Source organism: Aquarana catesbeiana, linkage group LG05 (genome assembly GCF_042186555.1).
Source record: "Aquarana catesbeiana isolate 2022-GZ linkage group LG05, ASM4218655v1, whole genome shotgun sequence".
Lineage (NCBI taxonomy): Eukaryota > Metazoa > Chordata > Amphibia > Anura > Ranidae > Aquarana > Aquarana catesbeiana.
The window spans coordinates 295344512-295363408 of NC_133328.1; the positions used below are offsets into that span (position 1 = coordinate 295344512).

General features: G+C 44.8%; 1 protein-coding gene across 3 annotated transcripts in view; it reads right to left on the reverse strand.

Annotated features, from left to right (window-relative positions):
* The window catches only part of TMEM245 (transmembrane protein 245), a 254346-nt gene extending 235673 nt beyond the window's left edge, over window positions 1-18673 (reverse strand). Inside the window, exons 1-2 of one of the 3 annotated variants that reach the window (XM_073630782.1) lie at window positions 17894-18671; window positions 6814-6931 (exon numbers count right to left, since the gene is read on the reverse strand). In XM_073630782.1, the coding sequence (XP_073486883.1) occupies window positions 6814-6931; window positions 17894-18511 (736 nt within the window). In that variant the 5' untranslated portion in view covers window positions 18512-18671. Of the gene's footprint in view, window positions 1-6813; window positions 6932-17893 lie in introns of all 3 variants that reach the window. The other 2 variants (XM_073630783.1, XM_073630784.1) reach the window with 2 other exon arrangements.
* Window positions 18674-18897: the final 224 nt, after the last annotated feature.

An 18897-nucleotide genomic window follows, 5' to 3' on the forward strand; every position in this document is an offset into this window, starting at 1 on the left:
GTTCAGTTATTTCTTCAGTGTTGTCACATAAAAAGATATAATAAAATATTTACAAAAATGTGAGGGGTGTACTCACTTTTGTTAGATACTGTAAGTATATATATATATATATATATATATATATATATATATATATATATATATATATATATATATATATATATATATAGTCAGAGTCCGGATACTGGAGGAACGTATTACCCCAACTATGTCGACCTGAGGTGTGCCATGGTCGCATGTAAGAGTATGCTTAAGGTGTGCTTAAGAGTACCAGACGCCGTCATTATACTGCGGCAGGTCGGCACGATCCCGCAAACCGTCATAGCTATACGTCGGCCTGTTAAGCGGGATAGCAGGCGCGCGCCCACTGCACAGCGGGGGTGCTGATGCTCGTGACCGGCGGTCGCGGTTAACGCTGGCTACGAGCGATCGCGGGCACGAGAGGCAGAACAGGGACGTGTGTGTGTGTATATAAATACACACATCTCAGTTCTGTGAAGAGAGGAGAGAGAGATCGCAAGTTCCTATGAGCTGGGAACCACGATCTCTCATCTCCTATAGTCAGTCCCATTCCCCACAGTTAGAACACACACCTAGGGAACACAGTTAACCCCTTGATCGCCCCCTAGTGTTAACCCCTTCCCTGACAGTGACATTTATACAGTTATCAGTGCATTTTTATAGCACTGATCGCTGTATAATTGTCAATCGACAAAAAAATGTGTCAAAAGTGTCCTATGTGTCCGCCATAATGTCGCAGTCTCGATAAAAATAAAAGATCGCTGCCATTACTAATAAAAAATAATAATAATAATAATAATAAAAATGCCATAACTATTCCCTATTTTGTAGATGCTATAACTTTTGCGCAAACCAATCAATATATACGCTTTTTGCCATTTTTATTACCAAAAATATGTAGAAGAATACATATCAACCTAAACTGAGGAAAAAATGTGTTTTTAAAAACAATTGGGGATATTTATTACAGCAAAAAGTACAAAATATTGTGTTTTTTTCAAAATTGTCGCTCTTTTTTTGTTTATAGCGCAAAAAATAAAAACCCGCAGAGATGATCAAATACCACCAAAAGAAAGCTCTATTTGTGGGAAAAAAAGGACGTCAATTTTGTTTGGGTACAGCGTTGCACAACTGCGCAATTGTCAGTTAAAGTGCCATATAGCAAAAAAAATGGCCTGGTCATTGAGCAGCCAATTCTTTCGGGGCTTAAAAGAGGGCATACCCTGGATATGAAATATCAGGGGTATGGGTGGGAGGGAACCCGGAAATGCTAGCCGACAACTGCAGGGAGAAGGGGGGGGGGGATTATAAGCCCCGGACTCCTCCTACAAATACAGGCTAGCCAATGGCCAGCCTAACATATATAGGCCAGTATGGTGGCCTGAATTTATGGGAGGAGCCCGGGAGAATATTTAAGCAGCCCACTCGCCCATGCTCTGTCGGTTCCAGTGCACGATTCGTTACATCAGCAGGCCGACTCTTCAGCTCACTTTGGGTTTGTGAATCTGTTGTTTCCGAATACAATGTGTTGCGGTTGCTTATTCGTAGCTTTTCGTTCAAATCTCGCTCGCAGGTAGGAGTCATTACTTTGCATTCGTATCATGTCCTAAGCGTTGCATCCCCCATGTCCTGTGTTCAGTTCCCGGAACTTATGAATCGTTCATACACGGTTCTTCCCAACTTGCTAAATTAAGTTATTTTGTGTGCGTCATGCACAACGCCACACCACACTCTTCGGATGCATGCTCGCTACAGACCGATGCGGACCCAGTCGTATGCCCATTGTCGCAGATAGGATTCATTAGCAACTTTTCTCATGTCAATTCATAGTCACTCGCAGTGTCACCCATACCATGGGTTTGGATACCGCAGTGGAACTTAAGAATCGTTCATACACGGTTCTTCCCCCTGTTACTTGCCAAAACAAGATATCTTGTGTGCGTCATGCACGGCACCACACCACATTCTTTGAGTACATTACATATCCATTTCAGACCGATACAGACCCAGTCGCACGGCCATTATCGCAGATAGGATTTGTTACCATGTTGTCGTGTCAAATCGTAGCCACTCGCAGTGTCACCCATACCACGTGGAACTTACGAATCATTTGTAAGCACTTCTCTCATTCTATTTTTCCACACCAAACTTTGTTGTTTTGCCTCGTGCAAAGCATCATGCCACACCTTCCCAATACGTTGCACTCCCACCACAGTCCACCGCGAACCGCTCGCATGGCTCACTGTCGCAGGTAAGATTCATTACCACATTCTTTATGTCTTATCAATTCGTTACCATTCGTGGTCTCCCATGTCGTTCGTTAGTTCCCCCTATGGAACCTATCAACCGAATGGATATTGTCCTGATCCCTTATACTGCCTGTTGAGACTCTTGCAACCACGCAAAATCATCTCAGCAGCCCGACATCCTTGTTGAGACCCTTGCAAACACGCAATACTGTCTCGAGCAACCTCCCACTCATCAAGACCTTTGTGACCACGCCGTCTCGCCCCCGCAACATGACATTCATTGAGACCCTTTCAGCCAGACAAATCATCTTAGCAGCCTGACACTCTTGTTGAGACTCTTGCAAATGCAAAATTGTCTCTGCAAACCCGACACCTATTGAGACCCTTGCAATACGTTCTCAGCAACCTGACACTCATTTGAGACCCTTGCAAAACACAATATCATCTCAGCAACCTCACACTCGTCCAGACATTTATGACCACGAAATCTCATCTCAGCAACCCGACACCCATTCAGACCCTTGCAGCCATACAAAATTGTCTCAGAAACCTCTCACTCGAGACCCTTGCAACCACGCAATATCGTCTCAGCAAACCAAACCAAACTAAGACCCTTGCAACCACGCAATGTCGTCTCAAAAAACAAACCTTCATACTCATCGAGACCCCTGCAACCACGCAATATCGTCTCCAGTAGTATAAAACACTTCACGGCACGCACCTACGTGCAAACCCACATACAAACTAACTTGTAAACACACCTCACTGGCAAACAATCAGCTACACAACATGCAGCGGCTCCCAGTTGGCCAGTCATCTCTAGTGGCACACTCATCTTTTTCTCTGTCTTTCCCCCTGAGGTTAGTTCAGGTTTTCATCCGGCACCAGGTTGGACTTTATCTTCCCAGATAAAAAAAAATATATATATATATATATATATATATATATATATATATATATATATATATATTAGGAGGGGAAGTACGTATAGTTTGCATCTTCACCAGGGTTAGTCGCATGACAGGGGTGAGCCAGTTAATTTCAGGTATAGTCACACCAGGCCCACTGTCAGGCGGTTATCCACCACCTCGATGACTTCCTGCTCACCGAGCAACCAGGCACACCACTGGCAGATCTAGACAGGTTGAGAATAGTGTTCAGCAATCTCAACATGCCCATAGCCGAGCATTAGGTGGAAGACCCGGCACACTATATCACCCTCCTAGGTGTCACTCTGGACACGCATACCATAGCCTGCCCCCCCCCCCAACAAAATAGCCCGTACCAGGACAGTTATCCACAAATTCACCCGGTCACAAGGGTGCACCATGAGGCAGTTGCAATTCTTACTAGGGATGCTGAACTTCACAATGAGGATTATTCCTCAAGAATGGTCCTTTATATCACAGCTTTTAGTCTTTCTCACAACAGTGCAAGATCCAGACCAAGTTATCAAACTAGACCAAGCAGCAGTAGCAGACTTAGCTATGTGGTACAAGTTCCTCACCAGCTGGAACGGCATTTCAATGTTCATCCCGGCAGTGTCAGCTGAGCCACCACGGGTGGTCACCGATGCCGCAGCCTCCACGGGCTTTGCGGACATCTTTCAGCCGCCACTGGTACGCCGAACCTTGGTCCCCAGAAATTCTCTTAAATTTGTGCTTTCACCCAGTCTTCATCACTCTTTGAGCTGTAGCCTATCGTGGGGCCACACTTGGAAAGGACAGACAGTGCTCTTCACCACGGACAATCAGGCCACGGCAGACATCAATAAAGGTAGATCTAAGTCTCTCCCCATCATGTCCTTCCTGTCACCAGTTTAATATCTTCTGTAGACATATTCCAGGCAAATGCAAAGTCACAGCTGATGCACTGTCCCGTTTCAAGCTTACTTTGTTTTTCCAGCAGGAGCCTGGAGCCGACCCAACAACTACGTTGCGGATGATGGACTGAAGTTGCATCTCGCCAACGCAACCCAGCTCATTAACCACTCCTTGGCACGCAACACACTGAAGGCCTATCGCACTGCTTGGAACACTTACTGCAAGTTTTTGGCCTCTTGCCCTGGAGCAGCGATGGGCGACGTTAGACACGTGCTAGCCTTCATATTGTTGCCACACGCAGCTGGCCCTTTCTCACAATATTATCAGGCTATACCTAGCCGACGTCCAGCATTTCCTGTCCTTACAGGACCCCAGTAAACCATTTATTGAGCCAATGAACCAATTGAGCAATTTGTAGTTTGAGTACCACATTACCCAGATGACTTTGACCATTGCCAGACTGAGACAAGGGACCCTGTCTAAAGCTAGCCATACACCTGTAGAAAAATCATTTAAACGAGTTTTCGAAAAACACATGGTCGTGAGAGCAAACGATTTTGCCTTCATGTAATGACCGAAATTTGATAGCTAAATCGTTCAACTGACATAAATTGATCAATTTTTCATTCGTTTTGTCACATAAGCAAACCGTTTGGGCGAGAAACACATTAACCTTTCAATTTATCGTCCGTTCGGCCGAAGTTTTCCAAAATTTCCTTCGATTTTTCGGCTCAAAAACATCACAACCGATTTTCGATTTGTGCCCATTAACTTGACCATAAACGGATCAACTTTCCAAATGAAAGATTTTCAAACGATTTTTCATCTAGTGTATGGTCACCATTACACCAACAATATTGAGGCTGGGTTCACACTAGTGCGAATTGGATGTGAGTTTCCCTCCACATCCAATTCGCATGACAGGAGATAGTGACGGGCTCTCAATAGAGCTGGTTCACAGATGTCCATGGTGACTCCCGAGCGAATTGCACAGGGGACCTGTGCATCTTTGGCTCCATTTTAGGTCTGAATTCAGGCCTGATTCGTCCCTGTAACGGAGAACAGGGACGCACCGGACCCCTGCTGTCAACCGAATCAGCATTAGATGTGAACCCAGCCTGAAAGCTGTAGCTAGCCTAAAGCAGTGCTCATCACAGGACACATGGAACTTTTGTTGACAGCATTAGGTTTTGCTCCTTGTTTGTGTAAGCCCCGAGTTATGCATTTTGGTTGCTTTCCAAACTGTAACAGGAGACCATGTTGACTGTTAGCATAGTCCCTATGCTTGACAGGGAAACTGTAAATGTAGCATTTTGGCAAGAACTTTGCAGCACTATGACAGGGAAGTGGCCATTCCCCAGTCTGCATGCCTTTATAATAAATAAAACACTAACAAACAAAAAAAGTTATTTCCAAATGGCTGTATTGCAATATAGAAAAAAGCAGAATACCAAGAATATTTGGCTGCAGCAAATGAGTGCTTTTGAGATGTCACAAAAAACAGTAAACGGCTGCAGCAGAACTTATTAAACCAACCCGGATCCCATAGGTTACTACTATTTTAAATACACATTTTGAATATGTATGAGCCCCAATATTCATTTTTACACAGAAAAAATAAAAATAAAAAAACTGGCAAATAATCACCGATTACAAGCAAGAAAATGTTTTAGAAATGCAGACCAGAACTACTGTAATTTTAGGAACAAGCCCTGTATACTTTTTGAGCCATCCACACTCAGTGTGTATTCATTGCTAGTGAAACTAAACTGCAGAGAATATTTCTGCAAAGTTGGAAGGCCTGTTCGACCACCATTTCCCATTTGCACCCTAATCCACTACTGGAGCCCCCTAAGGAATTGTTTACACCTGCTTTACTCTCTGAAAAAGGAGCCATGTTTGGATCACTCTTCAAAGAGCATTTGACAGGCGGTAAGGAGGCATTGTATCTTCTCCTCACCGCCACTTCCAACCCCCCAAATAATGGACAAATGCACTACAATCATGGATCCTTCCTGGTTGCAGAGCAACCCCATTCACTTGCAGCAAAAGGGAAGGCCGTTGAGGGGCAGTAAAAATGAGTCTCAACTGTGGGGTTTTACCACCTCCTAATTCCAAGTGTAAACAAGCCCTAAAAGCCTATACAAAAAGTGACTTTAACAAACTCAGTTTTTGTGTATGGCTAAGCGTGCTGCCCCCTCCTCCTCATAAAAAGTAATCATACCTGGCGACTGGCTGCTTAGGCACTGAGCACTAAATTATGGAAGTAAGGGAGCATCTAACACTGTATTAATTTACATTATTTAGATAGCATAACATTTACTTTAAAAAAGGTAAACCTGTTAAAACCTGGGAAATTAAAGTAGAGTGAATGATGATAAATGGTTACCTTCTTTGAAACGGCTTGTCAAAACAATCATTATAGCCAGAGGTATAAGCAGCTAACAGTACACATAAATCCAACAGTAAGATCAAGATTAACTGTTACAGAAAAAAAGTTGTGAGTTACATCTTTAGCTGCCTATATATCTCTTAAACTGATTATTTTGGCATGTGGTTTTTACTGAAGGCAAACCTCGGCTTATGACCATGCCCCCCCCCACCCCACCACATGCTCAGTGTGACTCACCCTAGGCTTGCTTTACTTCCACCCATGCTGCAGTTGTTACGCTGAGCATCCCTTTATTAAATAAATAAGACACCATTAGAAAACTACATACCAAAGTGAAAGAGTAGAATGAGCCAAATAGGAATTGAAATGGCAGTTAGATATCGCTGGGTAACTACATTCCACTTGAACGAAACTGCCAGCATATACCCAATGACTAGTGTCCAAATCTGGGGAAAGAAAAAAAAAATTACAATACAATTACCAAGAAAAAAAGGATTCTATGTCCAGTAAAACTATAAATACAACTCCAAATTATAGCTTATTCCCTCTGTTCAACAATGGAAACGAAACCATATGAACATTTATGTTGTCCATACAGTCACTGCACAACACACAAAGCAAATTAAATTCCTTTCCAACCATTTTCAAGAGGGACTGAATAATGTGTACATATTCATGCAGACCAAAAAATCCACCACATTACAGATGCCTTATTGATTTGTTCAGTTTATGTTTAAAGCGGGGTTCCACCCAAATTTTGAACATTATCTCTATGCATTCTCTTCCTTGCCTAGATGCTGACATGCTGTGTAAAAAAATTTAAATCGACGTAATTACCTTTTTTTTTCTAATCTTCTTAGCACTTCCTGGTTTTCCTCCCATGGGAGTAGACGTGTTTCTAGCTTCTCCCAGACCTCCCACAGTCCCCTGGGAGCTAGTCTCAGGCTTCCCAGCATGCATTGTGCAACAGTGTCATCACAACATCTCGGTAAATGCTGGGAGCACAGCATTCACCGCATCCAGGAAATAAATGCTTGTGGGCTTCAAATGCCCACAATGAAGATGGAAACCGCCTTCAATTAATTTTATAAGTTATTCTTTACAACAAAATCGGACACAGGCGGACTTATTACACAGAACATGTGAGTAGATAATCATGAGAAGAAAAGTTTGTGAATGAACTCCAAAAAAAAAAAAAAAACGATAGATAGGTGGACCCCCGCTTTAAATTAGTTATCGGTTTGGAGAGTAGTATTACTTTTACTCTATGCATTGTCTCCAAAAGGAAATGTACAATGGGAAATACAGTAGCTGAGTTCCTCTAAAAAAAAAAAAAATGTATTTCCTGCAACAATAGGTTGCTCTATTAACACAGACAAGGTTGATTTGTGAATCCCTCTGGCCGAGCCATTGTCTTCTCCCGATGGGGCGGGGGGCAGTATAACCACAGGTAAAACCCGTCAAAAACTCGCATAGCATGATACCATATAAACCTATTTTATTAAATAAATAAGGGAACAAAGACCCACTTCATATACCGCTTTTTGTTCTTGTTTACGCCCTTGACGACTTTTAACATGTGAGTTTCATTTTTATTTATTTAATAAGTTTATACGGTATCACGCTATGCGAGTTTTTCATCTATTTTCACATGGTATGCGAACATCGGTTTGGGGCCCCCCATTGGAGCATTACCCTTATGCCGTTGTCTGAGATCGTTGGTACCAAGCTGCTGTCCTGATGTAGGATCCATTGTGGCTGTCCCAGGAGATGTACCCCTCCAGCCAGCTGGTTTAAAAGCCTTTGAGACTTGGGCAATATAAGCCTTCCCAAGTCACCAACATCTGGTAAGCCTCCTAAGAACCTTGGTGGTGGCTCCCTTACTATCCTAGTCTCCCTTGAAGCATTGATGTTTATGAATACTGGTCCTGGTGTGCAAGGATTTCCTTTACATCTTTGGACTTAACATATATTAGTTTTTACTAACATATGCCTGGACTGCTGTCTTTTTTAAAAAATAAATATTTTTTTGTTGTGTATATTGGCACTTTAATTCACACTGGTCACCTCTTTCCTATTTATAAATTTGTATCACTAGCATGCACATATACAGTGGGGATGGAACGTATTTAGACCCCCTTCAATTTTTCACTCTTTGTTATTTTGCAGCCATTTGCTAAAATCATTTAAGTTCATTTTTTTCCTCATTAATGTACACACAGCACCCCATATTGACAGAAAAACACAGAATTGTTGACATTTTTGCAGATTTATTAAAAAAGAAAAACTGAAAAATCACATGGTCCTAAGTATTCAGACCCTTTGCTCAGTATTTAGTAGAAGCACTGTTTTGATCTAATACAGCCATGAGTCTTTTTGGGAAAGATGCAACAAGTTTTTCACACCTGGATTTGGGGATCCTCTGCCATTCCTCCTTGCAGATCCTCTCCAGTTCTGTCAGGTTGGATGGTAAACGTTGGTGGACAGCCATTTTTAGGTCTTACCAGAGATGCTCAATTCGGTTTAAGTCAGGGCTCTGGCTGGGCCATTCAAGAACAGTCACGGAGTTGTTGTGAAGCCACTCCTTCGTTATTTAAGCTGTGTGTATAGGGTCATTGTCTTGTTGGAAGGTAAGCCTTCGGCCCAGTCTGAGGTCCTGAGCACTCCGGAGAAGGTTTTCGTCCAGGATATCCCTGTACTTGGCCGCATTCATCTTTCCCTCGATTGCAAACAGTTGTCTTGTCCCTGCAGCTGAAAAACACCCCCACAGCATGATGCTGCCACCACCATACCTCACTGTTGGGACTGTATTGGACAGGTGATGAGCAGTGCCTGGTTTTCTCCACACATACCGCTTAGAATTAAGGCCAAAAAGTTCTATCTTGGTCTCATCAGACCAGAGAATCTTATTTCTCACCATCTTGGAGTCCTCCAGGTGTTTTTTTTAGCAAACTCCTTGCAGGCTTTCATGTGTCTTGCACTGAGGAGAGGCTTCCATCGGGCCACTCTGCCATAAAGCCCCGACTGGTGGAGGGCTGCAGTGATGGTTGACTTTCTACAACTTTCTCCCATCTCCCGACTGCATCTCTGGAGCTCAGCCACAGTGATCTTTGGGTTCTTCTTTACCTATTTCACCAAGGTTCTTCTCCCCCGATAGCGGTTTATCCAGACGGCCAGCTCTAGGAAGGGTTCTGGTCGTCCCAAATGTCTTCCTTTTAAGGATTATGGAGGCCACTGTGCTCTTAGGAACCTTAAGTGCAGCAGAATTTTTTTAGCAACCTTGGCCAGATCTGTGCCTTGCCATAATTCTGTCTCTGAGCTCTTCAGGCAGCTCCTTTGACCTCATGATTCTCATTTGCTCTGACATGCACTGTGAGCTGTAAGGTCTTATATAGACAGGTGTGTGGCTTTCCTAATCAAGTCCAATCAGTATAATCAAACACAGCTGGACTCAAATGAAGGTGTAGAACCATTTCAAGGATGATCAGAAGAAATGGACAGCACCAGAGTTAAATATATGAGTGTCACAGCAAAGGGTCTGAATACTTAGGACCATGTGATATTTCAGTTTTTCTTTTTTATTAAATCTGCAAAAATGTCAACAATTCTGTGTTTTTCTGTCAATATGGGGTGCTGTGTGTACATTAATAAGGAAAAAATGAACTTAAATGATTTTAGCAAATGGCTGCAATATAACAAAGAGTAAAAAATTTAAAGGGGTCTGAATACTTTCCGTCCCCACTGTATACTGTAATATGTATTTTGCACAGGGTATGATTATATCATATCCATGTATATCCCTTGAATTGGGATTTTTTCACTGATTATTTTAGGATTCATTTATTTTGTCTCTATATCCCTTGATATTGGGATTCTAACTCTGGTTTTATTATCTTTAAAGTTAATGTTTATTTAGGTTTATAGCGCTACACTTTCATATTCACATTTCGGAGTTCTTAACCACTTAAGGACCGAGCCTCTTTCTGAGATTTGGTGTTTACAAGTTAAAGCGGAGTTCTAACCATAAAATCAACTTTGCAGAAATCACCAGCATTATGTATCAGCGAAAACATTTGGAAATTTTTTTTTTTTTTTTTTTACTCATGCCTTCAGCACTGCCACTTCCTCTCCATGGCGCCTGACGTCATTTCCCTCTGTGCTCGCTAGTGCTCCTGGGAGATGTTTGTCATAATTTCAGTCAGTGGGCAGCGCCGAGGGCTTCATTGCCATCCCAATGGGACGGGCACTTCAGCCGCCGACGCCCGTTGTGATGGCAACGTCAGATGTGTACCGCGCTGCAAGCCGTACCTCCTGCGCATGCACAAGAACGGGCGGTGCATGCTGGTCGCTCAGCTGCACCTGATCCCGGAAGATAGTTCTTGTGTACTTCACATGCCCACAAGCACTATGGAAATTGTCAGGAAAGAGGAATGTAAGATATCTTCCTCTATTAAATTGGCAATCGAGCGGCGATTTATCACAGAAACGTGAGTGCTATAAATAAGAGTTTGAAACAAACGATATTCATCCAAAAAAATTTAAAAATTTCAACAGTTGGAACTCCGCTTTAAAAACTGTTTTTTTTTTGCTAGAAAATTTACTTAGAACCCTCAAACATTATTTTTTTTTTTCAACACCCTAGAGAATAAAATGGCTGTTGTAATACTGTGTCAAATATTTGCGCAGCGGTCTTACAAGTGCACTTTTTTTGTAAAAAAATACACTTTTTTGAATTAAAAAATAAGACAACAGTAAAGTTAGCCCATTTTTTTTTTTTTTAAATAGTGAAAGATAATGTTACACCGAGTCAATTGATACCCAAAGTGTTACGCTTCAAAATTGCGCCCGCACGTGGAATGGCGGCAAACTTTTACCCTTAAAAATCTCCATAGGTGACGTTTAAAAAAATTCTACAGGTTGAATGTTTTGAGTTACAGAGGAGGTCTAGAATTATTGCTCTCGCTCTACCGGTCGCGACAATACCTCACGTGTGGTTTGTACACTGTTTTCATATGCGGGTGCTGCTCACGTGTGCATTCACTTCTGCACACGAGCTCGGTGGGGCATGTTTAAAAAAAAAAAATTTTCTTATTTATTTTACCTTTTATTTTTACACTGTTCTTTTGAAAAAAAATTGTGTCACTTTATTCCTATTACAAGAAATGTAAACATCCTTTGTAATAGAAAAAAAAAAGCATGACAGGACTTCTTAAATATAAGATCTGGTGTCAAAAAGACCTCAGATCTCATATTTACACTAAAATAAAAAGAAAAAAAAAATGTCTCTTTAAGAGCTGTGGGTGGAAGTGAAGTTAAGTTTTGATGTCGCTTCCGCCCTGCAATGGTATGGGGACGGGTGGGGGCCATCCTCCCCTCACTCGTCTCCCTACCAAGCCAGGGAGAGGACCCGATCGCCTCCGGAGGGGGACCTCTCCCACTGCCGATAAAAGTGATCTTGTGGCTAAACCGCCGCAGAGACCACTTTTATCTGAAACAGGACCGCTCACTGAAGAAGATTCCAGGGTTATGGTAGCTAGCTGCTGCCATAACAACTATATCCCTCTTCAAAGTGCTGACATATATCGGTGTTAGCCGGTCCGGAAGTGGTTAAATAGCTAAGGGGCAGGGCCACATCACCTGGTGGCACCTCCCCTTGTGATGTCATGGGCCGCTGCATACTGGGTTGGTGACATCACAGGGGGCGGTGCCATCAGGTGACATTGTTGGGTGGCCCATCCCTCATTTAGGAACTGTCACACGGCAGAGCAGGCAGACAGCGGGAGCCTTCGCCGCATGTCTAGCGGCGTGCATGAAGACTTACGATGGATCTACACCGGGGGGACATTGTTTTTTTTTATTTTTTTAGTAAAGGACATGTCAAAAACTCGTTTTGTGTCTTTACTCACTTTCATCGCTTTTTTGGTGAATGGGTAGGGGTACTATGGAGGAAGGGGCCTTGATCACAGAAGAGGGACCCGAGAACAGGAGGATCTGGGCTGCTCTGTGCTAATCCACTGCAACAGAGCAGGTAAGTATAACATGTTTGTTATTTTTATAGGAAAAAAAAAAAAATAGACTTTACAAATCACTTTAAGATTGCACATGAGAAGATTGGATAATTAGGAGACTGGACATTAGCACATAAGATTTTTATTAATAATTTTAGAATTATACGGAAACATTCATGCACTGAAGGAAGGTGGAGGTTTATGCATACATCATCTTTTTAGTTTAACTACTTGCCGACCAGCCGCTGTCATACTGCGGCAGGTTGGCATGGCTGCGCAAATGGCCGTAGGTGTATGTCGGCTACTTTAAAGGGGTTGTAAACCCTCATGTTTTTTCACCTTAATGCATCCTATGAGTCCTGTAATTCCCACGCCGGAGACATGCTCTTCCCCTCTGCCCATTGTCTCGGCTCTTGATTGAATAGATTGATAGCAGCGCAGCTATTGGCTCCCGCTGCTGTCAATCAAATGACGCGGGGCCCGAGTCTGGCATTCTGCATCTATGGACGCAAATGCTGGACTCGGGAACACGCCCACAAGGTAACGCCCCGGAGAAAGCACTTCTCCTAGGGGGTTATACAATGCAGGGAGGAGCTACCAGCTCCCCAGAAGTCGAGGAACGGGGCCACTCTGTGCAAAATGAACTGCACAGTAGAGGTATGATAGATTTTTTTTTTTTTTTTTTAAGTAACGAAGCCTTACCAATTAATATACGCCTATCGTGAGCTGATCAGATGTAAACCTGATTCATGAAATTTGAGCTGGGCTCATATTTGTGTTTCCTTATCTGTCTCCAAAGCACTAAGGTCCGTGTGTTTGTGCTGCTCTGTTTTTCTGTTATCAGCGTGATAAGTTCTCCAAGACGGGAAATAAAAGCAGCCTGGAATGTGTGTGTCCTGGGAGGTTGCTATAAATAGATTAGCAGACAGCTTGACTTGTAAAAGCACAGCTCTCAAAGCAGTTTCCTTCTGCCAATGGGGAGGCGAGGGTGTGTGCCTTTCCTCCAATCGGTTGTCACACAGAGTATGTCAGAACACCACTCTTACTGATGAATGAGGAAGTGAAAATTCTTATCCGATGTAAGAATTCTAAAGAATATAGCAGCTGAAGGCAGCAGATATACATGTAAAAGATATCTAGGGAGATTTGTTTCATCTCTTTGTATCATCTGAGGCTATTCACTTCACTGGGTATATGTGACGGTTTACATCCACTTTAACTGAAGTCGCATCCAAGTCAGATCAGCATCTTAACTGACCCGGCTTGTGACATGCTCAGAGGAATGTTAGAAATGCAGACTAGGCAAACTATATTACTACAAACTATAGTGGGGTCCCCCCCCCCCCCAAAAAAAATCCAGACCCTTATTCGAGCATGCAGGCAAGGCACTGCCCAGCCCCCCCAAAGCACCTTGTCCCCATGTTGATGAGGTCAAGGGTCTCTTCTCCACAACCCTGGGCTGTGGTGGTGGTGGGGGGGGGGGGGGGGGGAGGTCTGTGGACAGGGGGCTTTTCAAATTAGAAAGCCCCCTCGAGGGCCCCCCAAATCCTGCCCCCTCATGTGAATGAGTATGGGGGGTACCCCTACCCAATCACCCAAACAAAAAACAGTGTAGTGTAACAAAAAACACAAGGCAGTTTTTGACAAGTTTTTTATTATAAATTACTAATATCCCCCGATGTAGATCCAACATCAATCACAATGTCTTCCGCCACCGCGATAAAAAAATAAAAATAAATAAAAGCTCCTCCTCTGACGCCTGCCACACCATTCTGTCAGCTCCCGTGTTGGACAGTTCTTATATAGCTATGGGGCATGGCCATGCAGTGACATAACCTGCTCCCTTGTGATGTCACGGACCCAGGCATGATGGATCAACGACCTCACCCCCCCCCCCCCCCCCTCCTCCTCCTCAGTTATGACACTGGCCATTGGAAGGTTTGAAAGTTTGGTTGAGAGCACAACCAATGTGGCAGTTACATTTCCAGCACATGCCAGAAATGAAACTGTTAAAATCGATGGGTTTACTTCCACTTTAATGAATTCTCTGTATTAGGGAAAACAACAAAAAAAATAAAAAAAACACTTTCAATAGCAGCTCCCTTTAGCCGCCCCACCCCTTAACCACTTAAAGACCGCCTACCGCAGATGTACCTGTACGCCATTTCATGCAATAGACACTGGGGGCACACACCGATTGGACAGAGGGGGAGCCAATCAGTGGGTCTGGCGGAAAGGATTTCCACCGGCCACCACAATCGTTTCCCAGATAGGTACAACAATGATCTGCCTATGTGAACAAGGCAGATCGCCATTCTGACAGGGAAGTAGAGATCTTGTGTTCCTGCTAAGCAGAAACATCTTTGTCTTCATCCAGTCAGACCATCCCCAACACAGTAAGGAAGCACCTCCTAGGGACACACTGAACCCCTTTGAACGCCCCTGATGTTAGCTCCTTCCCTGCCAGTGTCATTAGTACAGTTACAGTGCATATTTTTAGCACTGATCACTAATAATGTCACTAATTCCAAAAAAAAAAAAAAAAAAAAAAAAAAAAAAAAAAACACAACCACCACCACACCAAATAAAAAAACCCTGATCACTGCCATTACTAGTAAAATAAATAAAAATGCCGTAAATAGATCCCATAGTTTGTAGACAATATAACTTTTCTGCAAAATCAATCAATATACACTTATTGTGATTTTTTTTTTAAACCAAAAATATTTAGCAGAATACATATTGGCCTAAATTTATGAAGAAATTTGAAATTTGATTTTTTACACCTTTATTGGATGTTTTATATCAGAAAGCAAAAATTGTTTTTTTTCCCCCCCAAGATTGTCGCTCTTTTTTGTATAGCGCAAAAAAATAAAAACCGCAGTGGTGATCAAATATTACCAAAAGAAATCTCTATTTGTGGGAAAAAAAAAAAGAACATCAATTGTATTTAGGTACAGCATCACACAACCATGCAACTGTCAGTTAAAGTAACGTAGTGCCGTATCGCAAAAAATTGAATGTTCATTAAAGGGGTTGTAAACCCTCGTGTTTTTTCACCTTAATGCATCCTATGCATTAGGGTGAAAAAACTTCTGGCAGTGACCAGCCCCCCAGCTTTACTTACCTGAGCCCCTTCATTCCCTCGGCGGAGATGCACTCTACCTCTCTGCACAGGGTCCTGGCTCTTAAATGGATAGATTGATTGTGTGCAGCCATTGGCTCCCGCTGATGTCAATCAAATCCAATGACACGGGCGCCAGGCTTGAGTCCGGCATTCCTGTCTATGGACGCAAATGATGGACTCGGGAGAGCGCGCGCCCGGATGGTAATCCCTTGGGAGAGCGCTTCTCCTAGGGAGTTACCTGATGCAGGGAGGAGCCGCGAGCGCCGCCAGTGGACCCCAGAAGACCAGGTTTGGGGCCACTCTGTGCAAAACGAGCTGCACAGTGGAGGCAAGTATGATAAGTTATTAAAAAAAAAAAAATAAACACAAAGGTTTACAATCACTTTAAGGGGTAATATTTTCCAGGGCTGAAGTGGTTAAACACTCACGATCCAGCGAGGTCCCATCTGCAGCAGCTCTTCTCCCCTCTTCTATTGATGGCAGAAGCAGGTGGCTTGCTATGGGGGCACTTGGAGATGAAGAAAAGCAGACAGCACCAGCAAGGGCCCACAGGAGAAAAGGAAACCATTACAGAGTAGGGAAGTATAACACGGTTTTGATTTAAGCTTGACAACCACTTTAATAGTGGCCGGTCTTTAGGTTAGGCTTCATTCCCACAAGGCAAATCCGCTGCCATGGAGTCCGCCAGCTCAGCGGGAGATCTCTCTGTTGATCTCCGCTGAGCCGGCGGATGACAGGTCCCTCGCTGCTCACTGAGCGGGGAGGGGCTTGACGAGCGCCACTGGTTACTATGGAGAGATCGGACAAAAACGGACAGCATGTCCATTTTCATCAGATATCACTTAATCCAATAGGGACGGATGCGAACGTAGGGCCATCCGTCTGACTTGAGCGGACCGGGTCGGATGTCAGCGGACATGTCACCGCTGATATCCGTCGCTCCATAGTCTAACAGCAGCCCTGGCCAAAAGATGCCATTCTATTGCCATTTGGTAATGGTAGATAAGCTCTGATGGGGAGACTGATGATGGCGCTCTAATGAGATGGACACTGGTGACAGGGCGTTCACTAATGAGGGAACTCTAATGGTGGGGACTGACTAGGAGATTCTGGTGGAAACCCTGATGTAAAGAGGGGGCTCTGGTGAGGACTAGAATATAAGGCAAGGCTCTGATGAGAACCATGATGTAAAGGAAGGCTCTTATGGAGATTACGATATAAAGTAGTGGTCTCCAAATTATGGCCCGTGGGCTGGATGTGGCCCTTTGCTTGCCTTTGTTTGGCCCTTTGGGCACTATTCCATCCATGGACTCCAGCACTGGGGCAGATTTCCTCCCAACACCACCAACGATAGGGCACTATTCCTCCCAATGACACCAACAATGGGGCACTATTCCACTCACTTACACCAGTGATGGGGCACTATTCCTGCCCAATACCAAAGATAGGGCCTGGTTTACTCCCACTGAGGTCAGTGCATCTTCTATTCCCCCAATTCATTCCCCCTAAAGTCTGAAGGGCAGTTATCTGGCCCTTTGTTTAGAAAGTTTGGAGACCACTGACGTAAACGCGGGCTCTGATGGGCCCCGTGACCTAAACGCGGGCTCTGATGGGCCCCGTGACCTAAACGCGGGCTCTGATGGGCCCCGTGACCTAAACGCGGGCTCTGATGGGCCCCGTGACCTAAACGCGGGCTCTGATGGGCCCCGTGACCTAAACGCGGGCTCTGATGGGCCCCGTGACCTAAACGCGGGCTCTGATGGGCCCCGTGACCTAAACGCGGGCTCTGATGGGCCCCGTGACCTAAACGCGGGCTCTGATGGGCCCCGTGACCTAAACGCGGGCTCTGATGGGCCCCGTGACCTAAACGCGGGCTCTGATGGGCCCCGTGACGTAATGGAAGGCTCTGCAATAAACACTAGCAATAAACTGTCCTCTTCGCTCCACAAACAAAAAGAGAAAGTGATGACACAGGATGTGGTGTGAATCTGCATTAAAAAAATAAAAAGAAAACTCAGGGAAAAAAAAAAACCTGGATGTCAACATGCATAAAAACTTACTAAAACACACATTACATGCGATGGAAACTTGTGCCTCTGCAAGTGAAAGCAGCACGTTTTTTTTCCACACATATGGTGTGACCAAGGCCCAAGGTAAAAGCTTTGTAACTTTAGAGGCACTTTCTTTTTAGTACAGCTTTGTGATGTATCCATGAGAAGATGAGAACTCTCGTGGAGATGCCCCCAGATGAGAGTAGATCTCCAATCACTCACCCACTGGGAGCTGAAGTATTCCAGGGCCCCGCAGATCAGGCCGCACATTGCGCCCACCAGGTGTCGCACTCCCAGGTAACTCCCTGCCCAGTAGAGTACATAGAGAAGGGGCGCCCCGGCCAGTAATGGCAGTCTCCGGGCCACCAGCTCCCCCAAGGCCTCCAGACTGTGGTTGACAAAGCTGACGGGTAACAAGAAGGTGGCCAGGACAATGGGCGAGCCTTGGCGCTGGATCCGGGCCAGCCAGCGGCGGCATGCAGCTGTGAGAGTGTGTTTGAAGGGATGGAGGAAGGTGCCGCACAGCGCTGCCCATAGTAAGGGTCGGAGGAAGGCCTCCAGGATGAAGTAGACCAGGATAGCAGCCCCGCCACAGCCGGCCGCGAACAGCAGCGCCCCCGTATTGTAGAACGCTTGTTTGATGCTCCTGTCGAAGCGAAGCTGCAGTCCCTGGGAAAGTAGTAAGGGTCCGGGCGGGCCTTGGGAGAGGCTCTGGAAGAGGTGTCGGGCCGCTGTAGGGGTGTCAGTAATGGGCGCCTCGCTGCGCTCTGCTCGGGTGGAGCTGCCATGTGGAGCGAAGGAGCCAGCACCGCTCTCCTCACTCTCATCCTGGTCATCCATGTCTGAAGGTATCACCTCAGGCTTCCTCGTTTGGGACGCGCCCACTCTATCTTTCGGGCGGCTGCTTCATATGGGTGACGTCAGCTAGAGGCGGGGGCTGAGCCGAGGAGGACCGAACCCTGTAGAGTGGACTGTAGACGGGTCCCGATGTTTGGGGGGGGGGAGTAGGCGTGGATAGTACGGGGGGGGGGGGGCGAATCCTTTCATGTGAGTAGGCGTGGTTAAGGGTCAGTCTATGTGGAGCTTGGAAGGAGTAGGCGGGGCATGAACGGTGTAATGGTAGTGGGGCGGAGACTGGGCGGGAAGGAAGCTTTTGTTGTGTGTGCAGTCAGTGTGACTGACCTGTGACCGCTAGAGGTACCGGTGTTTCGTCAGATTTGGTGACC